This window comes from Mauremys mutica, chromosome 7 (genome assembly GCF_020497125.1).
Source record: "Mauremys mutica isolate MM-2020 ecotype Southern chromosome 7, ASM2049712v1, whole genome shotgun sequence".
Classification (NCBI taxonomy): domain Eukaryota; kingdom Metazoa; phylum Chordata; order Testudines; family Geoemydidae; genus Mauremys; species Mauremys mutica.
The window spans coordinates 89077157-89104132 of record NC_059078.1 but is presented as its reverse complement, the minus strand read 5'-3'; the positions used below and the strand labels follow the sequence as shown (position 1 = coordinate 89104132).

The following is a 26976-nucleotide window of genomic DNA, read 5'->3' as shown; positions in this document are numbered from 1 at the left end:
TCACATGGCTACTGCCAACGCGACCACCCTGGTAGGTGAGTCTGTCACATTCCAACGCAAACTCTTGGGCACGATCCTGTGGGAGGGCCTCCGTGAACTTATTAAGGGAGTCCCATAGGTTAAAGTTATAACGTCCCAGCAAGGCCTGGTGGTTGGAGACCCTAAATTGCAGGCTGGCCATCCAATACACTTTTCTCATGAATAAGTCTAGTCTCTTGGCCTCTTTATTTTTGGGCATTCTGCTGGGGTGGCCCTGTCTGTCCCTTTCTTTCCCTGCAGACACGACTAGTGATGCTGCGGTGGGATGAGTATACAGATACTCAAAGGGACATAGTATTTCTTTTCTGCTTTCTTGGATGTTGGTGGAATAGATGAGGGGGTTTGCCACACAGACTTGGCTATTTTGAGCACCCCTGGGTGGACGGGCAATGTGATTTTTGCTGGTGTGGTGGCCAAGATGACACTGAAGAGGTCATCTGCCTCTTCAGCAACCTCTTCGATTTGCAAGCCAGATTCTCCGCCACCTGTTTAAGGAGGGCCTTTAAAAGGCCTTTGCGCTTTAAAATCGTCCAGAGGACTGCTAGTGTGGAAGCGTCTGGCCACCGCCTCATCTGGAGACGACGACGATTGAGTGGCCTGGGGGATGGTGTCACCCCCTTCTTTGTCAGAGGAGGACTCCTTTGGCACTGGAGTATGGGGCGCGGGTTCCACTCTGCCACGGTGCTGTGGTCTGATTGCGGCACCGGTGACACCTTGGCTGGCTTGTTCGATGCAGCCAGGGAGGACTGGGAGTACTGGACCAGCATCATGGATTCCAGTACTGCCACGTCACGGGCAGTAAGAAGGAACTGAGAGGATGCAGGGCTGGCAGTGCATGATATACTGCCACATGGGAGTGCCACTCCAAGGGGGAGCCACAGCCGGCCCTACGGATAATGCTAAGGCAGAAATCTCCGACAACTGTGCACATGGGTGCACGCACACTAAAATGGAATTGACATGAGCAATCACTCAAAGAAGAACCATACTTTAAGGTTCTCATACTAACATTAACTGATCCACATTGAAGAAACAGGATCATACTATGATCTTGACTTCAGGGCCAGCTCCAGACCCCAGCGTGCCAAGCGCGTGCTTGGGGCGGCGTGCCGCGGGAGGGCGGCAGGCGGCTCCGGTGGATCTCCCGCAGGCATGTCAGCGGAGGGTCCGCTGGTCCCGCGGCTCCGGTGGAGCATCTGCAGGCGTGCCTGCGGGAGGTCCACTGGAGCCGTGGGACCAGCGGACCCTCCGCAGGCACGTCTGCAGGAGGTCCACCGGAGCCGCGGGACCGGCGACCGCCAGAGCTCCCCCTGCGGCGTGCCACCCTGCTTGGGGTGGCGCAATTCCTAGAGCCGCCCCTGCTTGACTTAATGGAATTGCATTTGTTTACACCAGCATGGCATTTGGCCTTATATATATATTTAACAGTCTAAACTGTAATCAAAATGTTTTATATGTTGAATATATAATAAGGTAATATTCCTATAAGAACCTTAGCTTTGGCATTCCCTGTTACCTTCACCTTGCACTAGCACATCTGTTTTCATTTCACTTTCTGTGGCAACGAATTGGTTCAATTTCCAATCTGATTCTCACTCCCCTGCGTAAACAAGATCTGGGATTGCTGTAGTACTGAGGTAGTCCCCTCAGGCCCAGGGGAAAGGTAGTATCTTGCATCTTCTCTGCAGGAACCCCACTGCCTAATTTTAGAAAAGGTGTCACTATTGGGATCTACAAGGAATGCTGTCCAGTTGCCCAAGAGTGGCAAACCCAATATTCAAGGTGGAATGGTATAGAGTGGGAGAAATAGAGAGACCTTTAGGGGCCCTCCCCAAGGAAGTGAAGGAGTCCCATGGGAGAAATCCGAGAAGACTGCTCGTTATTCTTGTGATGAATGTGGCCTATTATCAATGTTGGATACTTCAGTTTCCTTTCTACAGATTACCAACAACTTTGACACCTAATGGCACCCCAGTTTGCATGGCTACAGCACAGAAGACAAGTCCTGGGCATGCATTATTTCCAGTCTGTAGAAAGGTAAAAGAATTGGCAACCAACTCAGCTTTGACTGCACTGTGCATTCCAAATCTCTAAAACTTCACAGTCAATTTCAAAGCATATATGGTTTGGTGTTTAATAATTTACTAGAAATTGTTCTGGAAGTCAGGCTGGAAAGAATGAAATGAGAAGCTACCCTCAAAACTTTCATGAACAGAAGAAAAAGTGTTAATTTCCATCTTCAACATAGCACCCATCTGCATTGGTGCTTCTGTGGGATAGCTTGTGGAAAGAGTTGGGGAGGAACAAGATTGCCTTAGCATACATTTTATAGTCTTGTTTCACTGTTTGCCGCATTTCAGGACCAGAAAGCTAGTTCTGTATTACAGTGCAAACCCTATCCCAACAGCCCTATGTGAGGTCATTGCTTACCTAAGCATTTCTGACATGCTACTAAACAACTTGTTGCCATAATTATATACTCTGCTGGGAGTTATATTGATTAATTCACCTGACATTTGTGGAAAAACATTTAGTGTGTTTCCATTTACGGTCTGCAGTCTGTCATAGGTAGGCTGTACATTCTAGCCTTTCTATAGCACATATCCTCTTAATTGTTGGGTTAGATGGAACCAAACAAATTACTTGTTAAGCAGTTATAATCTATTTTCATTTCATACGGGGTAGTGATCCTTCTGCAGTGTATCTGGAAATAGAGGAGCATTATTATTGAACTACGTGTGGTGAGATGCGGGAAGTATTTGATGCAGAGAAGCAGTAAGAAACAATAACCTGTTATATTATACTCCATTTATGTGTGTTGCACCATGTGTAGGCTTTAACAAATCCTACTAATTACCATGAATAATGTGATTGCTTTGTTCCATTCACACTGTGAAAAATAAGCCAGCCCATGATAATTTAGGCTGAGAGAGGGGAGAGAAGTTTTAGCCTAATATTTATCTAAAATGTTACACACTGCAAATGAAGCCTTACAAAGATAATATTTCTACAATAAAGTGAAAAAAGGAGGTTTATGTAGACACGAGACCAAATTCAGTGAAGTTACACCAGGGATGAATTTGGGCCATGCTCTTTATAGTCCACAATTTATAAGAAAACAAGAAAAAATGTCCTGATCTTTAAAAAAAATCTCATTCTTTGTTGAGTCACCCTGTGTGACACTGCTTCCCATATTTTTCATAGTACTATTATGATATGATTGTGTCATAGTCATAATGTATTTGATGCCAGGTAGATCATGTGAGGTATCATTGGAAAGTTATGATTTACTGAATATGATTATTCTATTTGTACGGAAGTATCATTTTTGCATCTAAAGTTAGGAATATTGAATACATCTGTACTATAAAAGTGTTTGCACTTGGGGAATGTTCACCAGACAGAATGCAATCAGTCTGGCTGGCTAGCTGGGGACAAGTCAATGGACCATTAGGGAAAACAATAGGTCTTTGAAGATGCTAAATCTCCCACCTTCCTGAGAAGCTTTCCTGGGATGCTATAAATCGCCTCTGATTCATGGCTGCTTTGACACTGTAGGGTCATGTGTTCAAGTCACCAGGTACTGGACTTCATGATAGACCACCAGTATTTTTCCACTGAGGGGTGGGAGGGAATCACACTGAAAGACAATATGGAAATCCTCCATATGGAAATCCTATTTAAGACAGGAGAGTGAGTTAATCAGGGTTTGCTCTTCACTGAATCCCCGCCCAGGATCTAAGGGCTTGTCTACACTGCCAGGTGTTTAAGAAAGCCCCCCCTCCCCCGAAAGACAAAAGTTTTGCCACGGCAAGTGGCAGTGTAAACGGCTCGCTGTCAGCAGGAGCGCTCTCCTGTTCACAACGTGAACCTTGCTCATGGGGGGTGGAAGTATTTTGTTGGCAAAAGTGCCAACAAACAGCGTTTACACTGCCCAACTTTTAGCCACATGGCCATGTCGACACAGCCATGTCACTAAAAGCTGTGTAGTATAGACAAAGCCTAAGAAACAAAGACAAAGTCGGGAAGAAGGATTGAGCCCAGGCTGGGAAGGAGTCTGGCCTGTGAAAGAACTACCTGGAGTTTTAGGCTGCAAGCCACGGTGGATAAAAATCAATGGTTTAAAAAAAAAATCAGGATTTTTTGATAAAATGCTTTTTGAGGAAAAAAATCTAAAGATAGAGATAATGTATCTTAATTAAAACTCAAAGATATCTCATCATGGAATAGGGATTATAAATTCTAATTCTATAGTATTAGACAATATATTCATGTAATGTTTAAGAAAAGTTTTGTAAATGAATTCCAATAGTCCATGGAGTAGGGACCCAATCTTATGGGGTTCTAGGGGCTTCTGTATAGACTATTTAGGTTAATATTTCTATCTACCCAATGGGATTCAGTGCTCAGTCTAGAAGATACCATCAGAGATGCTTATTTTTGCAGTTCTCGAACTGTGGATTTGTGTCTCCAGAGGTAACATGCTTGTTAACAGCAAAAATGTTTTTAAATAAATAAATAATATATAGAGGTGAGAAATAACAGACCTCAACCCTATTGTCCCTCTGCAAATTTGTGTACACAGTCAATCCCTTACCTCTCTCTAAAAGTGCAAAGTTTCAAAAAGTTCAATGAATAGAAGATTGTTGGGGGTGGAATAGATCTGGACAAGGAGAAGAAATTTGGAAATAAATGTGAGAAGGGAGGGACAGGCAGTAGAAACAAAAGTGGAACTGTTTGAGCAGCATATTCCAGAAGTCTTGAGGTCTTTCTGAGTGTAGCCTTCATTGATTTGAAATCTACCATACCATTCTCTCACTAGAAGGGAAAACATATAATGGCAGCAGGCCCTAAAAGAGACTCAGTTTGGGAATAAGAACCATTCAAGAAATATATGTTTGCTGATGATGTTTTAAAGAAAGTCACACCCAGTGAACTGGTGGAAGTTACTTAAGCACTTGGATTCGGAGACTGTTGAAGTGATAATCTCACTTTTAACAGCAGTAGCTTCTTTGCTGGTGTAGAAAGAATATTTTCTTCCTTTGGACTAATTCATTCCAAACTGAGAAATTGTTTGGGACCTGAAAAAGCAGGAAAGTTTGTTTTTCTTTTCCAGATTATGAACAAACAGGAAAATGAAGGTGAAGATGACTGAGTTAGCTGCAGAAACCAATATTTTAAGTTTCTCATGTTGACCTGGCAGATATAATTGATTTAATTTTTTTTAATATTTCATTTATCTATTTTAGTTAAAAACAATTTTAACAAAAACAAACCTGATTTTAAAAAATTGAATGTGTAACTAAATTAAAAAAATCATATGCTTGTTTTGTTAAAATATTGTATGTTTGCTGTTGAAGAAAAAAAATCCAGAATACATAACGTTGTTTTAGTTAAATAAAACAATTTAAATGTCTGTCTGGTGATGTTCTCCTCCTAATACAGCGTGGCAAGAAAATCCTTCAAATATTAATGATTAACCTGTTGAATTGGAGATAGTTCACCTCCCAATGACTTCATAAATATCTGCTTCAGTTACCTTTGGTAAATGAAATAACCAAACAATCCTTCATTTTCTGATATAGTTGTAAAACTAATCTGAAAAGTTTTCAAAATAAATCACTTTAAAAATGTATAGTATGTACTTTCTAAAAATGAAACTACATCAATCTCTGAGTTGTGAAGAATATGTATTAAGGTTATAACACCCAACAAGAATGCACTTTTATGTAGAAATCCATGATTAAATCGAGTCTTCCTGACTAGTGATTTAAATAATGATTTAAATCAATTTGATCTAAATCAAATCCACCCCGCTGCAAGCAAGAGCAGCTTGCCTTCAAGAACCTCTGAAATCTGCCTAGAACAAGATTGAGGGTGAGAAATTACCACTTGTAACCAGTTTCTTTAGTATCTTAAGCTTATATTGCATTTTTGTTTTATTTGCTGGGTAATCTGCTTTGATCTGTTTGCTATATCTTATAATCACTTAAAACCTATCTTTTGTAGTTGTTAAACTTGTTTTTGTTTTCTCTAAAACCAGCTGATGGAATTCATAACTGGGGGTGGGGGCAAAAATCTGTGCAGATCTTCTTCCACGTTGAGGGAGAGGGCAAATTTCAATGATCTTACGCTGTACACATCTCTGTGCAGCACAAGGCAATACAATTTTGGGTTTACACTCCAGAGGGGGAGTGCACGTTAATGCTGGGCAATTCCTTAGCTGAGCTTTCCCATGCAGAGCTGACCTCAGCATCTGTGAAACTGCAGCAGGGTTTGTCCCTACCTGTGTGTGTGCTGGTAAATTGCAGTCTGAAGCTGAGGGACGGTTTGGATGGCTTGTCTCACCAGTACAGCATAAAGGGAACCCGGGCTGGTGGGACAGGTGGGCTCAGTGGTACCCCAGTTTCACGTGGCACCCCGGAGCGGGAGGTGTAGCCTGACCTACAATTCATCTTTCAGTATCCATAGGGACATCTAAACTGATAAACAAAATCAAGTAATCCTAAAACCCAATAATCCCTATCTCCCTTCCATCTCTAAATTCATTAACTGTGCAGTGTACAATTGCTGTCTGGAGTTCCTCTCCTCCAATTCTATCCTAGATCTTCTCCAATCCAACTTCTGTCCCTTGCACTCCACTGAAACTGTTCTTGACAAAGTCTCTAATGATCTTTTCCTAGCCAAGCCTCAGAAGCATCCTCATCCTCCTTGACCTGTCACCTGCCTTTGATACAGTTAAGCATGCTCTTTTTCTTGGAGTCTTGTCCTCCCTTGGTATCCATGATTCTGTCCTCTCCTGGTTCTCTTCCTAATCATTCCTTCAGCGTATCCATTGTGGGATTCGCCTCACCCTCAGCTTTCTGTGGGGGTTCCAGAGGGCTCTGTCCTTGGTCCCTTTTTCTTCTCCCTCTTCATCTTATCCCTGGATAATTGCACCCACAAACAATAATTCAACTAATAGCTCTATGCTGATGATTCACAGACCAATCTTTCTACTCCGGTCCTGTCTCTTTATGTCCAAACTAAAATCTCAGCCTGCCTCTCTGACATCTCCTCATGGATGTTTAGCCATCAGCTCAAGCTCAATATGGCTAAAACATGGCTCTTAAGCTACCCTGCCCCGCAAGCTCTCCCTGCTACTTCCTTTCTCAATCACAACCATCCATCCTGTCTGCCACTCAGGCCCCTAGGATGGGCATCATCTTTGACTTGGACATCTCTCTAGGTTCTCACATCACAGCTATGTCTAAATTTTTCCTGATTCTATCTGCATAACATCTCTAAGACACAATCTTTCCAATCCATCCACACAGATAAAACTCTCATCCAGGATCTCATAGTTTTGCATCTAAATTACTGCAACAGCCTTTTCTCTGGGCTTGACAAGTGCAATTGTGTGCCTCTCAAACCCATTCAGAATGCTGCTGCAAAGATCATTTGTTTTAAATCTGGCTCTCATGCACTGAACTGCAGCCACCATCTTTGTGTCTGACATTCTAAAACTAGACAGGGTTCTCTTCGGCATCTGGTCAGAAGGATCACAGGCTGTGGAGCAATGCTGTAGCTTCCTTCCTTTCCATAAACTATCCACTATGGCTTACTGCACCACGGTGTTGTCTGTTATATAGTACAAATTACTTCTTCAGTAAATGAATAACCACTATATAAGTATTACAGGGTTTATATCCTTGTGGTCTGTACCCATTAGAGCGTGATGTTATCTAACACAGTTGACAAAGTTTGGCATTCCGTCCAAGAGGGGGCAGTGGTACATGTACACACTAGCCATGACATTAAAGACTCAGAGTCTCTATTTGCTTATAGGGCTAGAAACTGGGAATTGGGCCCAGGTTTCCCACCTGACAGTTCACAGAACTAATTACTAAGCCACAAGGGAAATAGGTGTTTATATTTAGTATTAGATTTTCTATTGAACTTTTTTTTTACTGTGGTTTCAAACTGGAATTGCAGCAGGGTATTAAATGTGCTTATGTTAATTATTAAATTGTAGTGTCTAGCATACCTGGTAGTTAAACTATTTCACTGCAAATTTTCTCTTATTAACATTCAGTCAGTCAGTCAACAGGGAGGTGGAGAGGATGGTAGAACAAGCTGAGATACACAATATACCATATGACAGAGGAAATTATATAGTGTACAGGACATCAGGAAAAAGCTACTTGATACCTTTCCCCAGACACAAAGATTCCAATATTTAGGTACAGGTATACTCTGAAAAGTGGTACTGTTAAAATGATATGCAACCCAGATGGTTCTTCTCATTGATAGCAGTGAAAGCTTACCTGGGACCTGAAAGCTGGGTTCTTTCTGCTTCTTATACTGGCACCAAAAATACAGATTCTGCACTAGATCTGGCTAGCACTTATGCAGGTGAGCAGTAGCGGAAAGAGTAGGGAGCCCTTCCCCTCTTGTGCAGCTTGCATAAGGGTCAAGTAGAATTTCAGATCCTGAGCTCAGGGGATAATTCCTTTCTAAGGCACAGGGACCGGAGAAGAGTAGATGGAGCCAAGGCTCCACCCTGCCATGCTGAGAAGAACAGCTACCTCTCCTGAACTCCTTTTTGTATGCTTCTTTGCACACTGGGGAGCTCCAAAGGTGTTTTACTCCTTGAGTCAGAATATCTGCAGTTCCCCCTGTGGGGAGGGGTGGTTCTTCATCACTTCACTGGCACATTTTAACCCTCTGTAATGAGAGCTGAGTTGAGTATTGTGTTGATGATACTAAACATGAAGCAGAATATACTGCAGCTGAATTGGTTCTACGGTGCTAACAGGAGTAAAAGATGTTGCTTGGCAATATGTGAGAATATATTGTGTGCTTGGAAAACTCACAGAGAACAGATGGAGTAAAACAAAAGTGATGTTTTTACATATGCTAGTCATTTTCCTAACCAAACTGGCCCTTTAAAATAAAGTTAGTTAGTTTATACTCTCCCTGTTCCTATTTTAAACACCACTGTAATGCTAGTTTCCTTTGTACTGGGGACCAGCAAATAGAACAAGAGTATCAAAGGGGTACTACATGGAGGAGAAAGGAGTAAGGAAGCAGTGATAAGTGCCACAGAGGATTCAGAAAGCTGCTAGGAGGGTTGGGGAGAGGTGCCCTCCAAAAGCTGGGAGATCCTGAGTAATAGGGTGACCCAAAGGTGTGTCAGAGAAGTAGGGGAAACACTAGGAAAGTTTGCAGATAAAGTCAAAGAAGTTGTAAGTGGGTCGACAAAGCAACAGCAAGAAGAATGGGGGAAGTAGAGAATATTAATGTTATTTTGTCTCTTTCTTGCATCCAAGATAAAGGTCTAATCCCATGCCTGGTCAGCTTCCTTATTCATTTAAATTGCTGCTATGTGCTGGGTTCCCAACATCTCTTCTAACTGGGAGCCCAGGGCAAATGAGCCCGGTTTGATTTATCTTTCCCTTACAATGTTGCACTCCTACAGTTGAGTGTCTGAAGCCTGTACGAAATCATCTCTAATAAATCCAGTGCATTTAACTTGTGAGTTTGACCAGATCTTCTTGCTACTGAATGTCTGGTTAGAAGACTGCAATTACATGAGTCTGGTTTTATTTTTGCTGTAATCAGTGACTCTAGATGAAAGTTTCATGGCTCATATAAGACATTTAAGTAGATGGAGAAAAAAACAACTGGTTGCACTGAGTTTGAAACACACAAAAGTAAAAACAACAACACTGACAAATTCTAATTAATTCACGAGCTTTTTTTCAAGTCACCATGGTACTCGACAAGAGCTCCAATGAAAGAGGGTTGTTGTAACAAGCGAGATTAAGAGCACCACAGCCTCCTGTCATGCTTATTTCACACATCCTATCCTATATTTTGCCCTTCAGAAATGTTCGTGATGATGGGGAAGAAAAGAAAAGCAAATTGCTGCTTTCTTCTGTCTTCTGAAATCTACTTGCTGCAGAGAAACATAGCCAGCCAAATCTACACTCAAGTCTACAGCCCACAAAAGAAAAAAGTATCAAAGGGAGAGGGAGGCAAATCAGTGTTTTGGAATTAATTGAATTGCTGTGCTAATAAATGTTTTGTCAATCAGGCTGTCTGATATTTGTATTTTAACGGCACTCAGTGCTCATGATTACAGTATGCCATCTCATGCAATTCACTGGAAGATGGCTTCTCTGTTTAATTAAATGCAGCTATTTTCCTTGCTTTGGTTTTTGTGAATTTAGTAGCTGTGAAAGGTGGAGATTGCAGTCTGCTATTTACTCATAGAACAGATCCAGTACCACCAGTGACAGTGGTAACTAGCTTCCCTCCATGTGCCTCCTCTCTGATCTTGAGGGCGTTTCTTTAGGAAAGAAGGGAGTTCATTCTTCAGGCCTAGTCAGTCTTTGGTCTCTCTGCTGAGATTGCCACAAGAGTGCCAATGGGTGCCAAGTGTTTTATCACGTGGCTACTTGCCCACACAAACTGGACTGAAACCATCAACTTCTGGACCTGCTCTGCTGTACTCTTTTGGTTCTGATATAGTGTCACACATTTACATTGCCAAGGAAATCTTTCCAATCTTTGAGGGATGAGACAGAAGATACTGCCAAAGGCAGGGAGACTGCCATGCAGTGGATCTGAATTACTAATATCTTAAGCCTCAATTTCAGGAAATCCATCGTGGTGTTTTATTGGCCTGCATGGCGGGGAGTTCTCTCCACCATCACGCTTCTGAGGCAGCTTATGTTAGGTGATTTGCAAATGATACTGGAATTAGGAAATAAACTGGTATGTTCTTGATGTGGCTGACAGGTGTTGGAGTAAGGATGGGAAGAAGGGGAAAGCCAAAAGAGAAAAACTGGATCTCTCATTGGACCTTCACAGCATTTAAAATTCCACTGCATCCTGCTGCTTCTGCCTCTTGCCAATGATATTCTGGGTTCGGCAAACCTTTACGGCATCAGAGTTGCCCACTGGGTTATAATTTGTTTACCATGATCTTGTGAAAGCTAGCAATATATAATTCATCCAGATATGGTCAGCTACAAAATAAAAGATAAAGAAGCGAAAAATACAGATACCCCCCCTGCCCCACCTCCCCCAAAAAATATGTGGGAGAGAAGGCCCACATTTGCCACTGACATCTGCCCTAGAAGTTCCTGCTGTTTTGTCTCTTTAAGAGTTGGTTTAACTCAGCCTTTTTGTGTAGGAAATAGATATTTTTGCAGAGTTTCTGCATTACTGGCTTGATTCCCTGTAATGTCACAAACTGTAGAAAGTGGGAAGGAATTTCTGTCTTCAAATTGCTCAAAAGAGATATAGGTAAATCAGTGTTGCCAAATCTTGTGCTATATGATGCTTTCATTAAAGTCCCAGCTTCTAGAGTTATATAATATGTGAGCAGCTCAGGTTTTTTTTAAAACAAGTTTCTAGTCCTCATGGTTACAGAGAAGAGCTTGAACACATGACTACAGTGTAACCCAAAGGCTCAAAAGCCAGAATGCAAATAAAAAGAACGCCCATTTTAAAAAAAACTCATGATTTTTAAACCCATTTTGTGATTTTTTCGGAGCCTGTCTTATTACTTTTGAATGCTTGGGGTTGGCGGTACTGAATTTGGCATCCTACCTTTCCATTTAAATCTTTAGATTACAGGAAAGAAGCAGCTATCATATAGTGAACAAAACCGAGAGGCTAGGCACAGTAGAGGAACAGTGTGCTGGATGTTTGGTGGGGGAAGAGAAGAGACGTAGGCAAGCTGGAGCAGGAGAAATGGTTGCACAGGCAGCTGTTGTGAGCCAGCTCTGTTGAAAAAAAGATCTTCAGGCTGTTTTTGACATGCCACCTTTCAATGGCTTGGAGTTATGAATGTATCAGGTACAGTGCACAAATGTTGGGGCCTGTATGTCGTCATTAGAATGATGTAGACTTGGCAAGGAAAGAGCAGGAAGAACTTGGGGATTCTTACTCTGCTGCTGTTCATACAATCTGTGAAATGGGACTAAAAGGAGTTGCTGGTCCCTTAACCCTCAGAAACAAAATCACAATATTCAATGTGGAAATTATAATCAGAGATGTTCCTCTCTGCCTGCATTGAAGTTCACCTTTGTTTACAATATTTCCACCAGATCTCATTCAGTACTATTCACAGAGGCCCTGCCTTTCTCCCAGTTCCTAGAAAAGGGACATCCAGGTCAAAGATCAACAAATTCTGCTGGAAGGGTAGAATGGTGGGAATGTTGAAAAATTTGCCTGAAGACCTGAGACTTATGATCTAGGAAGTAGTTGTACCAATGTTCTACATTATTTCCCTTCCCACTGGGACTCCTCACTTAAGCCTCAGACTAAGAAAGTCCAACAGTCTCAAACAGATTCCTCCTCCAGTTCCCCCAACCCTTGAGACTCATAGTTCCTAAGCCACTTCTTTCCTTCTCCTCCTTCAGACTTTTCTTTTGTGCTCTGGGTCACTGTTCATTCCCTTGCTCACCTGTGATCAGGTTGTCCACTAGGGTGGATGGCATACAGAAGATGCCCACCAGCAGATCACTGATAGCCAGGTTGAGAATGAACATGTTGGTGACGGTCCGCATCTGCCGATTCTTCAGCACGATGACGCCTACCAGCAGATTGCCAATCATGCACATCAGGAAGATGAAGATGTAGGCCAGGATGAACATGACAGCTATAGGGGAGGAGTGCTGATAGTAAGACGAAAAAGTATACTTCTCCCTGAAGACACGATTTCTGCTGTCATTCTTGGAGTATGGTGAGCTGCTGTTGGAGGGGAGAAAAGTGTCACCTACAGGAAACAAGGTAGAAAAATAAACTCATGAAGGCCCCATCTGATAAAGGGATTATTTGATTCACATCCAAGGCATTTTGTGGTTTATTTTTATTTACATTTTCATGTTATACATAAGAAATAAATAATGGTGCATGATTTATGACTAGGCAAAGCTAGACAGAATAGCAGCATAAACTGGTCAAATGACTCAGCAGAAAAAAAATAAGCAGCTAGCAGGTCTTTTCTTCAAGGTTCAATAGTGAATAAGAAATTGAAAGTTAACAGAAAGCTTGGGTTAGAATCAGTCCTATGGATGTAGAGCTCGTCCCTCCCAAAGTCTTTCTCCCCATGTAGTCACTATTATAGCTCTTCCACCTAAGGATCTGTATGAGGGGAGCGGGAAGCTCAGCAGGAGTTACTCTCTTGACCATCAGGGCCAGGCAGTGCCCTTGCCCTATCACCGGCCAATTTTCACTTGGCTCATTATTTGCTGCCCACACATACATTTGTCAGAGATGTCATGCATGACTCTCACAGCTTGGTGAGAAATCATTCATAACTGATATTACCCCTGCAAAATTCACACTTATTACTAAAGATGTCACAATGAATTAATTAACACTTGCAAAGTGCTGCTATTACCAACTACAAATAGCTACAAACGAGTGGCACCTTACTTCCATGTTTGTCTCACCTATTTTGACTACCACCACCACTCTTGGTTACAGGGCCGCCCAGAGGATTCCGGGGGCCCGGGGTCTTCGGCGGCGGGGGGGGCCCTTCCGTTCCGGGACCCGCCGCCAAAGTGCCCCGAAAACCCGCGGCGGGAGCCCCCCGCCGCCGAATTACTGCCGAAGCGGGACCGCCGCCGAAGCGCAGCCCGGTCTTCGGCGGTAATTCGGTGGCGGGGGGGGGGTCCCCGCCGCGGGCCTTCCGGGCCCTTAGGCGGCGGGTCCCGGGCCGCCGAAGACCGGGCTGCGCTTCGGCGGCGGCGGCGGCGGGTCCCGCTTCCCTGCCCCCCCCCCCGCCCCGGCCCCGGCCCCGGCCTCTTACCGAGCGCGTCTCCGGCGGGGCCTGAGCTCCGTCCCGCTCAGAGCCGCGTGGGGAGGGGGCGGGGCTGTGAGCTCCACGCCGAGCGGAGGCAGCTGCCCCACCCCCTCCCCACGCCGCTCTGAGCGGGGCGGGGCTCAGGCCCCATTGAAGCTCCCAGCCCCGCCCCCTCACCACGCGTCTCTGAGCGGGGGCCCCGCCGGAGACGCTGAGGCTCCAGGAGAGGGGCGGAGGCGGGAGCCTCCGCTCTTCTCTTGGGGGCCCCTGCGGAGCCCGGGGCCCGGGGCAAATTGCCCCCTTTGCCCCCCCTCTGGGCGGCCCTGCTTGGTTATGCTGAGAAATGGAAGCAAGATCCCACTGCTACAACCTCCGCCCCCAACTGACTTTCAGCCTAGTGGAAAATGTTAAAAATGTGAGGCCAGACAGTTAGATTCTTTGCACTTTGCAAATTCATCCAGGTTCTAGCCCTGTGGGTTCTTACAAAAAAGGCTTCTTAAGTTACTACCTGGATTTCTGCCTCTCACTGAGAGAATAAAAAATGAAGCAGCTGTAAAGTGCAGATTAGAGCAAGATACTGGGGATCAGGTACTGCAGTTTGCAGGGGCCCTGGGCTCAGCAGTTAATCAGAAGCAGAATAGCAGGGCGTGGTACAGCACACAACTGAGTGCCATTGGCTGACTTCCTGATGCAGTGGACTTGGATTGTCTGGGCTGCCTCATTCTTGGGAGGATGATCAAAGACTGACTAGCAAAAGCAGTCAGAGCTGGTAAACCTCGTTGGCAGTGGTTTGGTTTTGTAAACCCAAAATAAGGGATGGATTGGAACCAAGTCCAATTTCACTGAAACCCCAAAGTTAGGGGTTTCAAATGTATATTTAGATTTTAACTCATCTCCACTTAAGACTGGGAGAAAGACAAATTTACATCCTACAGGCTAAGGGGAGGAGTCATCTGTAAAGGAGGGTTGGGGAAAAAGAGCTTGTTTGGGGAGGCAGGAGGAGAAGCTGTGCAGAAAGCTCCAAAACTTTGATGGATATAGGACCCGATTAACTTTAATACACCCTTTGCACCTGATGGGTCCTGTGTCTCTTGGGTCATTTAGGGGAAAGAGGAAGGCTCATAGAGGCTGCAAATCTTTTGCATTTTATTATTGTTTATTAATTTTAGGATGGGGCCAACCCAAGCCCCAGATCCAAATGGCCTGTACTTTGGAGATATTTTGGGTTCAAATCCAGCCCTGGAGTTTTCCTGCTTGAGCCTCTATCGTTCTTAACTACTTGGTTATTCTAACCATGATTTTATTCCTCTCCTGTTGCTGGTGTCCTCTGAGCTGCAAAATGACTATTAATGGGCTTCTTTATAGTTTTTCAGAATGGGATTTGTCCTTATTAGTGTTTCTTTTATTGTTATTCCAAACACTTTCTCTTCCATTGCTCTCTTCTACCCTTTGCTTGTCTTCCTCTCCTGTACAACACTACTTCTCCTGTGATCTCCTCGATGATAACAAATGATGTCCGAGTTACAGCTAATGACAAAAAGGGCAAAAAGGTGAACCCCACATGGTCATACCGAAGATGCCTTTGCAAACTCAGTTTCTTGGTGTGCTCCTGCATCCATAAAGACAGAGCCCTGCACTCATGCAGACGCAATTCAAGATCCAGGACCTTGATTTGTTTGTTTGAAAATGTGACTTAATCACCAGTGATGAGAGAGAGAGAGGTTATCTGGTCTATAGCTGACATGTGATAAGGAAAATATAAACCAGATATGTGAAATGTCATACGAACTATAAACTTCCAAAAGGGAACACGTCAGTTTTGCAGTTCTTAATTATGATTAATAGTAAAAAAGTATATATGGTACTTGGTGTGTTAGAGCATTTGATTTCTTTTGATGTGACTTGTTTTAAGTGAATATAGAAGCAGAGGTGCAGTTGCACTTGAAGAGAAGTTCTAGATCTCAAACAAAAAGCTTCCAGTTCAGTTCTGCTCTGGAAAGTGTAAGAACGGCACTATAGGGTACCATGTTTATTGTTGTTCAATCATTTCTACATCAAAGCTGCTTAATTCACAAGTATTAAGCCCATTCCCATCCCTCCCCCCGCCCCCACAAAAAATGCTGCTCCTCAAACTCACCCTGCAATCTTAAAGTTTAGCTACTCTCTTTCTGGCTCATGTATCACTAACATTAAAGATTAAAATTCTGATCAGAATCTAGTTGTTAATTCTGTTGAAGATGTTCAAACCAAAATAAACTCACTGTTTGTACTATAGCAGCACCTAAAGACCCCAGCTGAGACCACAACCGCATAGTCAGGCACTGTACAAACAAATAGTGAGACATAGTCTTGTCTCAGAGTTTACAATCTAAGCAGACAAGGCAGACAAAGTGCGAGAGGAAAAAAAGAGGCACAGGGAGATGAAGGAACTTGCTCAAGATTGTACAGCAAGTCAGTGACAGAGCTAGGAATAGAACCCAGTTTTCTTGAGTCCCAGTCCAGGGTTCTGGTCACAGCTACACTATGCTGACATTGTACCACTCATCCTTTGGCTCTGCAGGGCTGATAGGAGCACAAATTGAGATTCATCAGCAGAGTATACACCCCCCAATTCAGAATTCACACATAAAGAAGAGACTGGTTGAGTAAGAAAGCACCATTTCGACACAGTCTCTTCTCATAGTCAAGCAGCACTTTCAGGAGCTGTAGTAGCTACAGCACATTTGCTTGTCATGTTGTGCATGCTGAGGATGTGCTTTTGGTATCAGCAGGATTCAGCAATACAGGATGCTGTTCTGGTGTTACTGTGTGAACAGTGGAGTGTAACTTGGCTTAAAGACTACATGTCCAATCAGAATAATGTACTGGTTTGTGTCTGAGCTGTCTCTGGTCAGGCAGCTTCCATTAATCAGAATAGGTAATGTCTATAGTTAACATTGCCTGAAACTTGCCATTGAAAGACGTGGTGTTCAGTTGCTAGACCTTGGCCAAACCTTAACTGTTTGTGTAAAATTTCCCATGCCAATTGTCTGCCTAAGGCAGACATTTTTTCAGAAAATTTCAGCTAAAATGATTGAGCCATTTCTGAGAACAAGATTTTGGTAAAAATACATTATTCTGCCCCTGTTAAAAATAATTGCTATAAAACATTTTTGTCGAGAAGCTCTAGCCAATCTATGCTTTGCAACAGGGACTTGAAATGTGGCAGGGGAGTCATGTTGGTGTCAAGGAAGTGTCTTTCACCATCCCAAGGAAGATTTTGCCATATTTAGGTAAGTTATAATCACTGAAAAAAATCCCAGTTCACACATGCTCAGCAGAGACTTGTTAGAATTTGGCAGCTAAATCCTCTGAAGATTCTCTCTCTCTCTGCTATTGCTCCTTCCAGCTGCTGGGGGCCATGTTGGTGTTAGGCACAGGAAGGCTTTCCTGTGCTCTCAGTGTTCCCCCTGCTGCTGCCCAGGTAGCATGGAGGGAAAGAGAAGGAGCTGCCTGACTAACGCAGAGAGGAGAAGAATGGGGTCAGGGAAAAAAGACAGGAGCAAGAGAGGTCAGAGAATGGTTGGGGAAGACGACAGGAATAAGCATGGGAGAGGGGCATAAGACAAGGATGGGGGGAAGGGCAGAAGCCATTGAAAGACAGGAGTGTGTGTGGTAAGAGGAAGACAGGAACCAGGGGAGAAGAGCAGATGGGGAGGGGACAGGAGCTGGGGGAATGGAGGGATAGAGGCAGAAGGGGACAAGGTGAGGCTGGGGTTGGAACACAGGCAGAAGGGTCACTAGCTGAAGTGTTTAAGTTGGGCACGTAAGCAGCCTTCAGTCAGGAAGGATCCTTTCCCCAGCATTTATTTTGAGGGGGTTGAGGTATATATGGGGGAATGTGACTATTGAAAATAGGGTCCTGGGCATGTTATTTCCCTTGCTGATGTAAGGGTGTATGAAAAGCCTCATCCGCAGCCCACTGAAGTCAATTAGAGTCTTTCCTTGAATTTCATGGGGGTTTGGATCAGGCTTCTTGTGTGATTATCTAGGCATGAGCTGTTATGTGCTTATACAGAGGAACCCACTTCAGTCACCTGTGATGTGACCCCAGATTATGTCAGTGCATTTCAGTGTGTAAATTGCAATTTGCTTTAACATGAACCTTCAAATTGGTAAAGTTTTCTATGAAGAAAATGACTTCACTTTAAGAAGGGTCAGCTGTAGTATTCTTATCAAATGTATGGTTCCACATATGTATGAAGTTGTGACAGCTGGTGGAGAAAGGCTCCTTTCTTTACTCTGTACTTTTATTAAAATGGCAATTAAATTAAATGCAGTAAACTACATTATTGCAATATTTTAGCTATTTCTAAACCCACAAGAGCCAGGAAATGCAAAAGTATGGCTCCCACTGCAACTATAACTTGACTAAATTTAACTTATACTAGGTATTAAGGCTTAAATGTTAACAGCCTAGAGTAACACTCTCTCTCTCTCACACACACACACTCACACACACAGTTATGGTTGTTGTGGAAGCCACAGAATGCATGTTTCCTCTCTCCCTTCTCTCCTTCTCTGCAGTGTTAAATAGTTTTCTGATACATTTCACAGAAGACAAATATGCCATAATAACTTACGCTATAAGAGACTGATCTGAAGCCCACTGAAGTCAGTGAAGACTCCCATTGACTTTAGATCAGGCCCTAAAAGAACTGAATTGAACACCTGCAATATATATTTGACAAGGAGATAGAAACTGGATGTCCTCACCTTCCATGACACAGCCTGACCCCGATTCTTGCTTCAGTATATTGGAGTGTTGTATTGTTTGTAGGTAGACTGGAGTCTTGAGATCAGAGCCACTCCTTAATGTTTCTCTTTATCTAGCTGCAGCGTCCTGCTATCAGAGAGGGAGCAGCAACTCTGCTGTGGTGATGAATGCTATCTTGATCCACTGCTAGTTTGAGTCCTCCTGCATGCAGCTACTCTCCTCAGTTTATCAGAGCTTCCGGATAACTCACGAAAGATACCTGCAGAATTGTAGCTTTTTTTCTTTCATAAAATTCCCATAGAGTTCAAGGGTTCTCAATCCTCCAGGCAGTCTACTCCAGTTCCAAAGAAGGAGATGAAGGGAGGTAATATTTTTGTCCAAGTCCAAGAAGAAAGTCAAGTGCAAGGACTTCGTTAAAGCAATGGGGTTATTAGTTAAGGATGACTGGAGTCCAGGCTGGAGACTTGGTGGATACTGAATTTGCAGCTATTCCAAACATGCTTTTTTGGGGGGAGGGAAGAATCAGAATCCTTTTGCAAAGACACCTGTTGAAATGCTTCCTAATGCTCAGTCCCTTTGATACGGTCTTTGTTATGGGATTAAGACATCTCAAAATGTTCCAGCCCTCTCACTCAAACAGCTCCAAAAATTTCTTCCCACCATCAGAGTTGCAAGCTGAGCTTGTGGAGCTGTTTCCAGTTCAGCTGGAGAATGAAGCACGCGTTGTTAGCTCATCAGCCCTCTTGCATTCTCTGTGCATGACTTCTGTCTCCGCTCAGCTTCTGCTCCTCGGACTCTCTACACACCAGCTCTTACTGCTCAGCAGCAAAGAGGCTGATTCTATTAGTTCGGGGCAAAGTGTGTATGTATGTGCGCGTGTGTGTGTGTGCGCGTGTGTGTGTGTGTGTGAGAGAGCTATATCTCCCCATTGTCATGGTTACTGGAACACCTTTTGGATGTACAGGCAAACAGCTGGACAATTAATTACAGTATCTGCAGCCGCTCTCATTTATCAACTGGGCAAAGTGAAGGGTTTAATCACTATACTGAATAACAGGAAAAATCAGACTCATCTCCAGCAGCCTCTTCATGTCTTGCTTGCTTATGGTGTGTGCTATTGCACCCTGTTCAGGGAACAGTGTCTTAGTGGCACAGTGCCCCGCTGAATCTGTTAATCCTAGTCAGAAGGGATCGAGTACAGTCTCACCTTTTTGTCCCGGTAGCAACTGGACACAGAGTGACTCCTTCCCTTTGTAGTGGTGAACATGAGAGAAAATGTACAGTCCTGATGGAGGAACGGCCGGCGAAGCAGATTTTCTGTGTTGAGAACAGGTGGCAGGATCCTGACAAGGGCAGTCAGGACCGAGGATCAGAGCAGCATCAAACCCGAGGCTGAGAGTAGTAGAGGAGTTCATAGCCAAGTTCCAGGCTGAGATTAATATCAACCATCAGAGTCCATGTCATGTTTCAGGGGCCAGGTCAGGAGGCAAGGTCCAAATCAAGCTGAGGTGAGAGCCAGGAGTTCAAGAGCAGGAACGGCCATGGCAGCTACAAGAGATCCATAGTGTTCCCTGGTTGCTTCCTGGGCCACTCCTTGGGTTTATATAGGATGAGGAGCCATGAGGCTGCTGCCTGTCAGATCCTTTGAGATGGGACTTCTCATGGTCCATGTCCACAGCAGGTCATGGAGCGTGAGCTGGTTACAGCTGTTGCTGGGTGGCAGTGTGGAGGTGACTGCTGTCTAACAGCTTTACAGGGTTGGGTTCACAACCCACTGGGCCTTACATTAAGGTAAACAATTATCTGCTGTTTGTAATTTTTTACCAGGACACACACATTTCAGCCTAGGGGCTGTTTTTAAACTTCATTTTGTCTGTTCCTGGGATGTGAGGGGAAGGATGGCTCAGCAGTTAGGGTGCTAGCCTGGAAGACTCATGTTAAATGCCCTACTTTGCTATAGTCTTCCTGAGTGATCTTGGGTAGTTCACTTAGGACTTGTCTACAAGGGGCAATTTACCAGTATAAATGATGATGGTAAATTTCTCTGCATAGAAAGGCTCTTAGTCTCTCTGTGCCTCAGTTTCCCATCTGTAAAATGGAGATGATAGGACTTCCCTACCTCATAGAAGTGTTGTGAAGATAAATTAATTAAAGATTGTGGGCTCTCAGATACCACACTAATTGGGGGTGGGGAGTCAAATAATTGCCTTCAATAGATAGACTGATCATCTAGCTCACAAACTACTTTGTCAATTCTGACTGGATGCCTGAAACTTTTAAAAACAGGGAAGGGACTTCAAGAGGTCATCTAGTCCAGCCTCTCATGCTGAGGCAGGACCAAGTACAACTAGACCACCCTGACCAATGTTTTTCTAACTAACAACCTGGTGTTAGTAAGTAGTGAACAACACACATTCCATAGAAACTTTCAAAATAATCACTAGTGCTAAATCTTGAAAACTTGACAAACTTAACAAAATTTTTCACCACTGCAAGGCAGATGTTCAAATACTTATGAATAATATGACCCCAGAAATAATGGTGGACAAAAATTTACTTCAGAAATACATAGTCAATCTGCTTGCTAGTTGACCAACACTAGTCAGAACAACACTGAGCCATTTGAGTGTCCACTTATGAAAAAAATACATGTGTATACTTCTAAAGCAAAACAAGTCCCCCACCCTCCTTTAAAATGTAAGAAAGTGATGGAAGTGAATTTTTGCCTGCTTTGCAATTCAAAGAGGCTCAGATCCTCCAATTAAAGGGAAATGAAGTTATACATAATTTATAGTGCTCTAAATATGCACAGCCCTTAGTGGTAGTGGTGGAATTGTGGTGGCTTATTTTGACAGAATGGAATATGTAATTGCTTTTTAGCTAGGGGGAATTTTACCGAGTCACTTTTTACTTACTATTTCTGTAAAGTTGTCTTATTGAGCTGATTCCTACCAGCAGATGTCTCACTACTACAGAGCATGCCGTAGTCTGAAAGCTGCCCTTACGTTAACCAGATGTTTTCACAGACCGCAGAGTGGCTTGGCAGAAGGCTGCAGCATTCTGTATGAAAGAGACCAAAACTCTTTTCCTGGGCTGCCTGAGGATGAGGGACTATATTGGTTGTTCCCAGGGCCAGAAGGAGAAGAAGAGGGAAAGTGATAGCTCAGAGAAAAGACACACAAAAAAACAATGTTGGTGTGCCAGGCCTCTGGCAGCCAGTTGAAGATGTGGCACTACAAGGTTTCACTTGTAGTTTCAGATGAAACTTCAAGGTAAAATTAGAGCCAAAAGGTAACTACAAGCTGATGATATAAAAGGTAATTCTGGATCATCATGTGTATCTCATCTCAATTCTCTCTCCACAATCTTGACCAGTGGTTGGAGACACTGGAACAGAACAGTAAAGATTCTGGGCTTACAACAGAAGAAGACAGGTATAGAAGTACCGTAACGTGAGATTTCTGAGGATGGTGCTTAAGATAGACAGATTTAGAGCTGTCCAGAAAACAAGAATTCTATTTTGTGAAAATTTTTGAGGTTTCATTCTGCATTAGGATGAAACTGAGACTGTTGGAATTTTTGTGTGAAAAAGCAAGGCAGTGAAGGGAAGAGACATCTCCCCTTTTCCCCGCTCCCTCCCCAACTGCCCACTGAATCTGCCTGATTAGAGTTAGGACTTGAATTTTAGCAACTCTGGGTACTTCCTGTTGAAGCTGTTGCACATTGTAGTTAAATAATTAAATATCCATTGTGCCAAAGAGAGAAAGTGAGAGCCTGACTCTGTAGCCCACTGATTAAGTCATTCATCTGGGAGGTGGGAGACCCACACTGAAGTCAGTGCTGCAGATCAGGTGAGTGCCTTACATGGGTATGGGCTGTTCTGGGGTGGGAGCCTCTCTCGCTGACCAGACATTCCATCTCAGAGCTGAGAAGCCTTTCTGACAAAAGTTTCATTGAAATGGATAGGTTTCTACAAAAAGTTTTGGTTTTGATGAGTCAACATTTTTCTGACAAAAAACATTTGTCAAAAATGCTCAAACAGCTGTAGGCAGACTGTAGATGCTCATCAGGGTACCTCTATTGGGAAGGAAGCACATTTAAACCTCTATTATTTTTATGTTCCATCCAGGCATGGCTGATTAAAAAAAAATTTGTCCACCTGTTGGATCACTCAGAGACATCCTCTTGGCAGCCAGCCAGAAAGCTGCTAAAGAAAACTGCAGGCTGAGATAATGATGATTTTCATTACTGATGAGCAGCCCATTCATCTCCCTGGCAACTCATCCAGATGTGCCACTTGTAAACTATTACATTCATAGATTGTTGTCCCCACAACAAAGCATCTTTCAGAATTCATACAGCAGTCTGAGCATATTAATGGATAATTCTGGTCACTGATGTTCTATTACAAATGTCTCTTGCCTATTTGTTTCTATCCATGGAATATTCCTCTTTTCACCACTGCCTAATTGAGCTCATATTTGTTAGGCTAGCTGACAAGACTGTAGATAGTTGGTTCTCAGTAGAGCAAAGAGCTATTTAATTTAATTGATTCTTGATGTTTGTCTGGATTTGATGCCAATACTTCACCATCTCCACTTTAACTGTATTATACTGCAAAGCTAATAAAACTATTTTCAGAAATAATAAAGCAAACCAAGGGACAGGGGAAATGATACAGAAAGGAGAGGAAGCAACAACTGTAATAGGTACTCCAGCCACTTTTCGTCATGTTATTGCCCTTGATTACTTTCAGCAGGTTAACTCTGCAGAACAAGAAACGTCTCTACCCTGCCCAGGTAATAGAAGCATTTTTTCAGGTTTGATTCCCACTCAGTTAAAACCCCAGTTCTAAAACTTTCCTCAACAATATAAGATGCCCACTATGAACCACAGCACAGTTTATGTGACAACAGAACCGGAGAATCATGTAGCACTCATGGAACAAACCATCCCATCAGGGCTTAGTAACGCTCAGCTCAGTCTCCTTCTTTGCAACACACCCTAGATCAGTGGTTTTCAAACTTTTTTTCTGGGGACCCAGTTGAAGAAAATTGTTGATGCCCATGACCCAACGGAGCTGGGGATGAGGAGTTTGAGGTGCAGGAGGGGCTCTGGGCTGGGGGAGGGGGTTGGGGTGCAGGAGGGGCTCAGGACTCTGGACAGGGGATGCAGGCTCTGGGGTGGGGCCAGGGATGAGGGGTTTGGGGTGCAGGAAAGGGTTCTGGGTTTGGGGGGGCTCAGGACTGGGGCAAGCGGTTGGGGTGCAGGAGGGGGTCAGGGCTCTGGGCTGGGGATGAGGGGTTTGGGGGGCTCAGGGTTGGGGCAGGGGGTTGTGCTGCGGGAGGGGGTCAGGGCTCTGGGCTGGGAGTGTAGGCTGTGGGCTGGGGCCGGGAATGAGGGATTTGGGTGCAGGAAGGGGTTCCAGGTTTGGGGGCCCCCAGGGCTGGGGCAGGGGATTGGGGCACAGTGTTGGGGTGCGGACTTACCTCCGGTGGCTCCCAGTCAGCGGTGCAGCCGGGGTGAACCGTGCTGTGCCCTGGACGCGGCCAGCAGCAGGTCTGGCTCCTAGGCAGAGGCATACAAGCAGCTCTGTGCGACTCTTGCCCACAGACACTGCCCCCCGCCAGTTCTCATTGGCTGTTTGCCAGCCAATGGGAGTGTGGAGTGGGTGCTTGGGACAGGGGCAGCACGTGGAGCCCCATGGCTCCCCTACCTAGAAGCCGGACCCGCTGCTGGCTGCTTCCGGGGCATGGCACAGTGTCAGAAAAGGTAGGCGCTAGCCTTCCTTAGCTGGACAGCACCGCTGATGAGACTTTTAACATCACGGTCGATGGTGCTGACCAGAGCAAGGAGACCCAACGTCTTACATGCTGCTACACAGTAGTGGGTCGCGACCCATGGTTTGAAAAACACTGCCCTGGAGGGATCATTTTCTCCTAATGATCACCTCCACCCCCTTCCCTGTTGTGCACTATCATTTAATCAGGGATGTTTGAAACCTGCCAGAATCCCTAAAGGACTAGCCATCCTTGATGTTACTCCAAGATCTTTTTCCTATGTGGCTCCCTGGACTTCATTTACTTCTAGTAAGATGTGGCAGAAGAGAGTCTGCAGAAGGGTCAAATCCCTTCACTGCCAGTCTTTAAAATGGTTCTTTTCAGGTTTTGGGGATTTCCTTGATGGCAAAGGCCAACTAAGATTTTACTTAGAACAGAATTGTTCCAAGTGATTCCTCAGCCCCTCTACTGCAAATGCTGCATGTTAGCGCTACATAATACTAAGCAGAATGCAAGCATTGCAGCCAGAAGGCCGGATTCTCTATTGCTATACACTTTGTATAGTATCTAGTCCTGTGCAAAGCACTATCTTGCATAGGTGCTGGAACTAGAGGTGCATGGGTGTTGGAACATGGGGTGCTGGGGGAGCTGCTGCACCCTCTGGCTGGAAGTGGTTTCCATCATATGCAGGGTTTACAGTTTGGTTCAATGGCTCTCAGCACCCCCAATATACAGATTGTTCCAGCAGCCCTGATGCTTTGTGTGAATAGAGAATTTGACTTGGTATTATTAAACCAATTATAATTGCTAATTATTTATTATATGTATTACAAAGTGCCTAGAAGCCTTAACCAAGATCGGGGTCCTGTTGTGCTGTGTGTTGTACAAACGCACAGTGAGAGGCAGTTGCTGCCATGAAGAACTTAGTATGGAATTTTCAGTTGTGCTGAGCATTGGCATAACCCTCCTCCCCCTGAAGTCAGTGCTGAAACTCCCCCTGAGTGCTTTTGAAAATCTAATCTTTAAAGATAAAGTAGCCAGGACTGACAAAGGAAATATTATCTATCCCTATTTTACAGATGGTGAAATGAGGAATTAAAACTGATCTCCTAAGCCCAGTCCACTGCTCTAAATACAATACCCTCCTTCCTGACTGCAGTCAGGCAATGGAGAATCAGGCCCCAATAGCGTTCAGAGAGCCAGATTCAAGGAAGCTGCTCCTGGGAAGTATTGTGAACTATATCTCATTGTGCCATCCTGGCCTCTGTATCCCTTCTGGGAGCATTCATCCCAGAGGAGAGCAGTGGTGTTGCTATCACTGTCCTCCCTTCGGACTTTCTGCCATGGCAGTGTTGATTTACAGCTGGGGCTTCACAAAAGCCCCACGGGTAGAGGCTATGAGGGAGAGGCCCTATTCCTGGCCAGTATCACCTGGGTTTTCAGCTGCACTTGTCTCCTAAGTGCTCCCCAGAGGAAGGGAGGAGAGGTAAAGATGCATTTCAGTACATTGCATTGGGTGCATTGCTGTAAAACTAAGGAACACAAAGGTGGTGGGAGTTCGGGAATACCTCTCTTTTCCTGTCCACCCCCATCATAGCTCACAAGCCATACAGAGTGCTTCCGAGAAATCTGACTTTCAAGTTTTAGGCTTCTACATTCTGAAAAAGTTCCATATGATAGCTGCCATCCTCTGAATGGGACACTGAACCCTGCACCCTCCTAACTCCTCTGTTGTCTATTTACATGGGAGCTAAAGATCTCAAAGCATAAGGGGATAACTTCTCAGGGCCCTGGCCAATATTCCCTAACCCCATCAAAATGTATGTGTGTGGTGTTGCTTAGTATATGACTGTTGGCATATTTGTTTGTGTAATCACCAGGGATGGGATCCACAAAAGGGACTCAGCTGTTGCAATGATGAGTGTTGTGGCACCTAAAAAACCCCCCGCAGGATCAACACTGCTGTCCACAAAGCTGAGTGGGGAGAGGTAGGTGCCTCAGAATGATTCACAAAAGCCAGCATGATTGGCTGGTTGCTGCCTGAGCTAGCCAACAAGAGACACTGATGAGAGGGGGGTGTGCTAAGCCCAAGCCCAGGCTGCAGGAAGGTGCATATCTTTGCCTAGTGATCCACAAATGGGAACCCCTCTCCTGGAGTCAGACAGATGTCGTTCAAGGCATTTCTTGCAGGAATGAATTAGATACCTGTCTTGCTCCACACAAAATGAGAGCAGGAGGAAGTGCTGCTGCCACTTATATCTTTGAGCCCTGTGGTTAGAGCATTTGCCTGGAACATTGGATAATTCAATTCCCCCCTCTTTGCCAGAGGAGGGGAAAAGATTTGAACAGCAGTCACCTACATCTCAGGAGAGTGCTCTAACCATGGAGCTGTGGGATATTCTGATGTGGGAAAATCCCTCAGTCTCTCCTATTGAAATTGTTCCACTGTGGAAAGATAATGAAAAAGTGATTGGAGCAGGGGGACTGGACCAGACCTAGGGTCTTTCACCTCCCCAAGGGGTGCCCTAACCACTGGACTATGAAGTCGTTCTCTTTATCCCTATGACTATTTAAGTATTTATCCACAGTGAAACAGT

General features: G+C 44.3%; 1 protein-coding gene across 2 annotated transcripts in view; it reads right to left on the bottom strand.

Annotated features, from left to right (window-relative positions):
* NPFFR1 (neuropeptide FF receptor 1) overlaps positions 1-24167 on the bottom strand; it is a 37668-nt gene extending 13501 nt beyond the window's left edge. Inside the window, exons 1-2 of one of the 2 annotated variants that reach the window (XM_045022697.1) lie at positions 24089-24167; positions 12500-12811 (exon numbers count right to left, since the gene is read on the bottom strand). In XM_045022697.1, coding sequence (XP_044878632.1) covers positions 12500-12689 — 190 coding nt within the window. In that variant the 5' untranslated portion in view covers positions 12690-12811; positions 24089-24167. Of the gene's footprint in view, positions 1-12499; positions 12812-18598; positions 19431-24088 lie in introns of those variants that run through there. The other variant, XM_045022695.1, reaches the window with a different exon arrangement.
* Between the last annotated feature and the right edge of the window lie 2809 nt (positions 24168-26976).